The 8,192-nt window shown below is 68.0% G+C and overlaps 1 protein-coding gene across 2 annotated transcripts; it reads right to left on the bottom strand.

The window, feature by feature from the left end:
* Nucleotides 1-1,145: 1,145 nt before the first annotated feature.
* On the bottom strand, nt 1,146-7,720 carry FIS1 (fission, mitochondrial 1). Of its 2 annotated transcripts, none has more exons than XM_080608594.1 (5): nt 7,518-7,720; nt 6,436-6,568; nt 4,897-4,973; nt 3,576-3,681; nt 1,146-1,763 (listed from the first exon to the last, which is right to left on the bottom strand). In XM_080608594.1, the coding sequence occupies exons 1-5, from the start codon at nt 7,560-7,562 to the stop codon at nt 1,702-1,704; spliced, it is 423 nt and encodes a 140-aa protein (XP_080464720.1). In that variant the 5' UTR covers nt 7,563-7,720; the 3' UTR covers nt 1,146-1,701. The 2 variants fall into 2 exon arrangements, with proteins under 2 accessions (XP_080464720.1, XP_080464719.1); XM_080608593.1 differs by having other exon boundaries at nt 1,146-2,406; nt 7,518-7,706.
* Between the last annotated feature and the right edge of the window lie 472 nt (nt 7,721-8,192).

Below are 8,192 nucleotides of genomic sequence, written 5' to 3'. Positions count from 1 at the left end.
CACCCTTCCTGTGCCCCCCCCCCGGCCCCTTCCTGTTGACGCCGGTGGCGGGGACACGGGGACAGTGACGGGGACACGGGGACAATGACGGGGACAGTGACGGGGAGAGTGACGGGGACACTGGGGGGCCGTGGGACCCCAACAGGGCCCCTCCCGGTGTCCTCCCTGTATATGGGGTCCTGTTCCCCCCCCCCCCCGCCATGTCCCCAAGGGTGTCACCGGCGGCGTCATCGGAAGCGGCAGCGTCCGGCCGGGTGCTCGGCACGCGCCCGGCACCCGCGGGTGGGGGGGACGGGGACAGGATGGGGACAGGGACAAGGACAGGGATGGGGACAGGATGGGGATGGGATAGGGACAAGGACAGGATGGGGACAGGATTGGGACGGGGACAAGGACAGGATAGGGACAGGGACAGGGACAGGATGGGGACATGGATGGGGACAGGATTGGGATGGGGACAAGGACAGGGACAGGGACAAGGACAGGGACAGGATGGGGACAAGATTGGGATGGGGACAAGGATAGGATGGGGACAGGGATGGGGACAGAACTGGGACAGGGATTGGGATGGGCACAGGGACAGGGTGGGGACAGGATTGGGATGGGGACAGGGACAGGGATGGGGACAGGGACAGGACGGGGACAGGGACAGGATGGGGACAAGGACATGGATGGGGACAAGGACATGGATGGGGACAGGATCTAGACAGGATTGGGACAGGGATAGGGACAAGGACAGGATGGGAACGGGATGGGGACAGGGACAGGGTGGGGACAAGATTGGGACAAAATTGGGACAGGGATTGGGATGGGGACAGGGACAGGGTGGGGACAGGATTGGGACAGGGACAAGGATGGGGACGGGGACAAGGACAGGACAGGGACTAGGACAGGATGGGGATGGGGACAGGATGGGGATGGGGACAGGGACAAGGACGGGGATGGGGACAAGGACAGGACGGGGACAGGATGGGGATGGGGACAGGATGGGGACAGGGACAGGGACAAGGACGGGGATGGGGACAAGGACAGGACAGGGACAGGGACAGGATGGGGATGGGGACAGGATGGGGACAGGGACAGGGACAGGATGGGGATGGGGCAGGGACAGTTTGGGGACAAGCACAGTGACAAGGACAAGCACGCCCCGAGCCCGCGCTGCTTTATTATTTACAGGGGGGGACGGAGGGGACGCGGCTGTCCCCAAGGCACGGGGACCTCGGGGCTGTCCCCAAGGCACTGGGGGGGCTGCGGGGGACTCGCGTGTCCCCTGCCGGTGTCCCTCGTGTCACCACGCTGCCACCGCGCCGCCGTCGTCACCGCCTTGTCCCTGCGGTGCCACCGCATTGTCCCATGTTGCCGCCGTCACGTTGTCCCCACGTTGTCCCCAGCTTGTCACCATACGTCATCCCCGGCTTGTCGCCGTTGCCCCCACGTTGTCCCCACCATGTCACCATCGTGTCACCGCGCTGTCCTTCTGCCACCGTCCCCGTGTCACCGTGCCACTGCTGTGCCTCGTCTTGTCACCAGGATGTCCCCAAGGGTGGCCGTGATGCCACCGCGTTGTCACCAGGATGTCACCAGGATGTCCCCAAGGGTAGCCGTGATGCCACCGCGTTGTCACCACACTGTCACCTTCCTCACTGTGCTGCCACTGTGCCACCACCGTGTCATTGCCACCTCCGTGTTGTCACCGCGTTGTCACCTTATCATCGCTGTCACCACCGCATTGTCACCGTGCCGTTGCCACCTCCAAGTTGTCACTGTGCCACCGAGGCCAGGGAGGGGGGGGACAGGGACACGGGGAGGGGACATGGGGAAATGGGAGGGTGTTTGGGACAAGGGGACACAGGACTTGGGGACAGTGAGGGGTTGGGGACGTGGGGATGGGTTGGGGACGTTGGGGATGGGTTGGGGACAATGGGGATATGGGGAAAAGTTGGGGACAATGGGGACGGGTTGGGGACATTGGAGACAGGTTGGGGACAGGTTGGGGACAATGGGGACACTGGGGTTGGGTTGGGGACATGGGGATGGGTTGGGGACATTGGGGATGGGGTGGGGGACATTGGGAACATTGAGGACAGGTTGGGGACAATGGGGGTGGGTTCGGGACATTGGGGCCAAGTTGGGGACATTGGGAACATTGGGGACGGGTTGGGGACATTGAGGACGGGTTGGGGACGTTGGGGACACGACGACAGGTTGGGGACATTGGGGATGGGTTGGGGACATCGGGGTCATCAGGGACATGGGGACACTGGGGACAATCTGGGGATCCCGCGGGGACGTTGGGGACGCGGTGACGTCAGTGACGGGCGCGGGAGATGGCCAATCCCAGCAGCCCGGCCAGGCCGGCCACGCCCAGCGCCACGCCCCCCACGATGGCCGCGCCCAGCAGCCCGTCTGGGGGGGGACGGGGGGGGGACATTGGGGGGACATGGGGACATTTGGGGTCATGGGGGGGACACAAGGACATGGTGGGGACAGGGGAGGACACGGGGACATGGTAGGGACATGGGGACATTGGGGGGACATGGGGACATTTGGGGTCATGGGGGGGGACATGGGGACAAATGGACATTGGGGGGACATGGGGGGGATATGGGGACATTGGGGACACATGGGGACAATGGGGGGGACACGGGGACATTGGGGGACACACAGGGGACACAGGACACACACGTGAGGACGCGTCACGCGTGGGGGCGCGCCACCACCCCTGGGTGCTGGGGGGCGCTGTGGGGTGCTGGGGGTGTTACAGGGGTGCTATAGAGCACTAGAGGGTGCTGTGGGGGTGCTATGGGGCACTATGGGGTCACTGTGGGGGTGCTGTAGGGCACTATGGGGTCACTGTGGGGGTGCTATGGGTCACTATGGAGGGCTGTGGGGGTGCTATAGGGCACTAGGGGGCGCTGTGGGGGTGCTATAGGGCACTATAGGGCACCATGGGGCACTGTGGGTCATGATGGGGCACTGTGGGGCACTGTGGGCGTGCTATAGGATGCTGTGGGTCGCTATAGGGTGCTGTGGGGGCACTGTGGGTGTGCTGTGCAGGCACTATGGGGTGCTATAGGGTGCTGTGGGGTGCTATAGGGTGCTGTGGGGTGCTATAGGGTGCTGTGGGGCGCTGTGGGGTGCTATAGGGTGCTATGAGTTACTATGGGTCACTATAGGGTGCTATAGGGCACTGTGGGGCGCTGTGGGGCGCTATGGGGCACTGTGGCGTGCTATAGGGTGCTATAGGGCGCTGTGGGGCCCTACAGGGTGCTATAGGGCGCTGTGGGGCCCTATAGGGTGCTATAGGGCACTGTGGGGCCCTATAGGGTGCTATAGGGTGCTGTGGGGTGCTATAGGGCGCTGTGGGGTGCTATAGGGCGCTATAGGGCGCTGTGGGGCACTATAGGACACTGTGGGGTGCTGTGGGGTGCTCTAGGGTGCTGTGGGGCACTATAGGGTGCTATAGGGCACTGTGGGGTGCTATAGGGTGCTCTGGGGCGCTGTGGGGCGCTGCGGGGCGCTATAGGGCGCTATAGGGTGCTATAGAGCGCTATAGGGCGCTGCGGGGCGCTCACCTCGGTGCATGCGGGCGCGGATGTGGCGCTGCAGCCGCAGCCCCTGGGAGTTCTGGGGCTCAGCCTGGAGCAGGGCCCCCACGTAGCCCAGGGCCCGCTCGTACTCCTGGGGGGGGGTGGGGGGGGACAGGGACATGGGGGGGGACATGGGGGGGACATGGGGGGGACAGGAGGACATGGGGGACACATGGGGGGGACAGGGGACATGGGGGGGGACGGGGGGGACATGGGGGGGACAAGGGGGGGACACGGGGGGACATGGGGGGGGACATGGGGGGCATGGGGGGGACACGGGGTCAGGGGACACAGGGGGGCATGGGGGGATATGGGGGGGACAAAGGACATGGGGGGACGGGGGGGTCAGGGGACATGAAGGGACACGGGGGGGGTCATGGGGGGGGACAGGAGGACATGGGGACATGGGGGGGGACATGGGGGGGACACAGGGGGGACACAGGGGGACATGGGGGGGACGAGGGGGGGGACAAGGGACACAGGAGGGACAGGGGACATAGGGGGACGGGGGGGTCAGGGGACATGGGGGGGGACACGAAGACGTGGGGGACATGGGGGGAACATGGGGGGGACAAGGGACACACGGGGGGGACATGGGGGGACATGTGGGGGACAGGGGGACACGGGTGGACATGGGGGGGCCGGGGGGGTCATGGGGGGGGACACAGGGGGTCAGGGGACATGGAGGAACACGGGGGGGGTCATAGGGGGGGACAGGAAGACATGGGGACATGGGGGGGGGACACAGGGGGGACATGGGGGGGACATGGGGGGGACATGGGGACGTGGGGGGGACATGGGGGGACATGGGGGGGACATGGGGGGGACATGGGGGGGGACATGGGGGGGACATGGGGGTCAGGGGACGTGAGGGGGACATGGGGGGGGGACGGGAGGACATGGGGGACATGGGGGGGGACACAGGGGGACAGGGGACATGGGTGATGGTGGGGGACATGGGGGGGGGACACGGGGGGGACAAAGGGGAGGGGACACTGTGAGGGCCAGTCCTGGGTGGCCCCAAAAGCCCCCAGCCGTGTCCCCAACGCCCCCCCCACGTCCCCAGTGTCCCCATGACCCCGATGTCCCCAACACCCCCCATGACCCCGATGCCCGCCATGTCCCCAATGTCCCCGATGCCCCCGATCCCCCCGTCCCCGTGTCCCCCCGATGTCCCCATCCCTGTCCCCATGACCCCGATGCCCCCAATGCCCCCGATGCCCCCAATGTCCCCGATGCCCCCGATGTCCCTAATGTCCCCAATGCCCCCGCTGTCCCCGCTGTCCCCGTGTCCCCGTGTCCCCACCTTCAGGCGGTAGTTGCCCATGGCCAGGTAGTACACGTAGTCGCGCTTCTCCTCCGGCGTCCCGTCCGCCATCAGCTCTGGGGGGGGGGGCACAGCGGGGGCGTCGGGGACATCGGGGGACACCGGGGGGCGTGTGGGGCCCCCCCGGGCCCCCATACTGCCCCTTATCCCCCCCCCATACTACCCCATAGCCCCCTATCCCTCCGTACGACCCATAACCCCCCCCATAACCCCCCCAACCCCCCTGACCCCATAAACCCAAACAGAAACCCCATAACCACCCCCTCCCCAAAACCCCAAACCCCCCCCCGGAACCTTGCAGCAGTGCCAGCCCCCCCATACCCCCATAACCCCCCACACCTCCTATCCCCCCAATAACCCCCCGTGCCCCCACAACCCCCCTGACCCCATAACCCCAAACAGAAACCCCATAACCCCCCCGAAACCCCACAAGCCCCCCGTGCCCCCCCGCACCTCGCAGCAGCGCCAGCCCCCCCATACCCCCCCATAACCCCCAGACCCCAATAACCCCCCCATTCCCCCATATCCCCCCTATCCCCTGAATCCCCCACACCCCCCCAATAACCCCATAACCCCCCAGACCCCCATATCCCCCCAATAACTCCCCATGCCCCCCCCAACCCCACAACCCCCCCAAAACCCCATAACGCCCTCGTACCCCCCCGTACCTCACAGCAGCACCAGCCCCCCATAACCCCCCCATAACCCCCCAGACCCCATAACCCCCCCACAACCCCCCAGACCCTATAAACGCCCCCCAAACCCCATAACCCCCCCATACCTCACAGCAGTGCCAGCCCCCCAATACCCCCCCATAACCCCATACCCCCCCATCCCCCCCAAAACCCCCCAGACCCCATAACCCCCCCCAACCCCCCTGACCCTATAACCCCCCCCAACCCCATAACCCCCCCCGACCCCACAACCCCCCCGTACCTCGCAGCAGCGTCAGCCCCCCATAACGCCATAACCCCCCCAAACCACATAATTGCCCCATAACTCCCCAGACCCCACAACCCCCCCACAACCCCCCTGACCCCATAACCACCCCCCGACCCCACAACCCCCCCACACCTCGCAGCAGCGCCAGCCCCTTGGCCACGTCGGCCCCGTAGGGGCTGCGCACCAGCCCCCCAGACCCCATAACTCCCCCAAAACCCCATAACCCCCCCATAACCCCCCCAACCTCCCTGACCCTATAACCCCCCCGACCCCACAGCCCCCCCTTACCTTGCAGCAGCGCCAGCCCCCCCATACTCTCATAACCCCCAATAACCCCATAACCCCCCCATAATCCCATAATCCCATAACCCCCAGACCCCACAACCCCCCCACGACCCCCCCGACCCTATAACCCCCCGTACCTCACAGCAGCGCCAGCCCCCCATCCCCCCATCCCCCCATAACCCCCCCATAACCCCACACCCCCCATCCCCCCAAAACCCCCCAGACCCCACAACACCCCCACGACCCCCCCGACCCTATAAACCCCCCCCCGACCCCACAGCCCCCCCGTACCTCGCAGCAGCGCCAGCCCCTTGGCCACGTCGGCCCCGTAGGGGCTGCGCACCAGCCCCCAGGCGTACTCGAAGCTGCAGGCCCGGGACGGGGCCCCCGAGCGGCTCTCGGCCGCGTAGCGGCGCTCCAGGGCCTGGGGGCGGGGCCAGAGGAGGGGGGCGTGGTCAGAGGGGGGCGTGGCCGGGGGCGTGGTCAGTGAGGGGCGTGGTCGGGGAGGGGCGTGGTCAAGGAGGGGTGAGGTCAGGGAGGGGCGTGGGGTCTGGGGGTGGGCATGGGGAGGGGTGGGCATGGGCAGGGGCAAGGCCAGAGGGGGCGTGGTCAGTAGGGGGCGTGGTCAATGAGGGGCGTGGTCAATGAGGGGTGAGGTCAGGGAGGGGTGAGGTCAGGGAGGGGGTGGGGTCTGGGGGTGGGTATGGGGAGGGGTGGGCACGGGGAGGGGCGTGGCCAGGAAGGGGCGTGGCCAGAGGGGCGTGGTCAATGATGGGGTGTGGTCAGAAGCGGGCGTGGCTAAGGAAGGGCGGGGCTTGAAAGGGGCAGGGTGGGGCTGGGCACAGGGAGGGGGTGGGGTAGGGAGGGGTGGGCAAAGGAGGCGTGGCCAGAAGAGGGCGTGGCCAGAAGGGGGCGCGGTCACGTGTGGGGCGTGGTCGAGCCCGGGCGGGGTTTGGCTCCTGTGCAGCTGAGCTGGGGGCGGGGCCAAGCCCCGGGGGGCGTGGCTAAGGGAGGGGCTTGGCTGGTCCGGGAACCCCGAGGAGGGGCGGGGCTCTGGGAAGGGGCGTGGCCTGGGAGGTGGGCGTGGCCTAAGATATGGGGGCGGAGCTAACGGAGCCAACGGGCGGGGCTGGTGGGGCTGGGGGCGGAGCCAAGTGGGGGCGGGGCCACGCGCGACCCCGGGGGCGTGGCTTGGGGAAGCGGGGGCGTGGTCGCGGTGGGCGTGGTCAGCAAGGGGGCGTGGCTAGTGAAGGGGGAGGGGGCGCGGCGCCCCGTGGGGGGCCGGGGGCAGCGGGCTCGGGGGGTCCGAGGGGGCGTGGTCAGGCACGGGGGCGTGGCCTGAGTGGGCGGGGGCTCGGGCGGCGGGGCCTCACCATCAGGTCCTCCACGGACACGACGTCGTCGAACTCCGGGTCCATCGCACCCGGAAGCGCCGGGGCCGGAAGTGACGCCGCGGCCAACCCGGAAGCACCTCCCCTCTCAACCCCTCCCCGCCCCGCGCATGCGCGTAGGGGAGGGTGAGGCCGGGAGGAGTGACGTCACGGCGCTTGGCGGAGACGGCCGCGCCCGTGGCCACGCCCCTAGCAACGGCCGTAGCCAGGAGGGGAAGGGAGGGAGGGGCGTGGTCTCAAGGGGGCGGGGCCTCAAGGGGGCGGGGCCTCGTGGTACGGGAACCCGAGTGGGCGGGGTCTTGGGGGCGGTGCTTAAAGGGGGCGGGGATTGGAGGGGGCGGGGTTTCAAGGGGGCGGGGTTCTAGGGGCGGGGTTTAAAGGGGGCGGGGTCTCGGGGGTTGTTTTCTCAATGGGCGGTGTTCTGTGGGGGAGCGGTTTCAAGGGGCGGGGCTTCAGGGGGAGGGGCCTCAGGTGGGTGTGACTTCTGGGGGCGTGGCCTCGGAGGGGCGTGGCCTCAGTGGGCGGGGTTCCAGGGGGTGGTTTCTCAATGGGCGGTGTTCCAATGGGGCAGCGTTCCAATGGGTGGGGCCTCAAGGGGGCGGAGCCTAGAGGGGCGGGGCATCGGGGGCGGGGCTCAAGGGGGCGGGGCTTCATGGG

Source organism: Anser brachyrhynchus, assembly GCF_964034855.1.
Source record: "Anser brachyrhynchus genome assembly, contig: SCAFFOLD_450, whole genome shotgun sequence".
Classification (NCBI taxonomy): domain Eukaryota; kingdom Metazoa; phylum Chordata; class Aves; order Anseriformes; family Anatidae; genus Anser; species Anser brachyrhynchus.
Note: the sequence above shows the minus strand (reverse complement) of the source record. Positions and strands in the feature narration are given on the sequence as shown.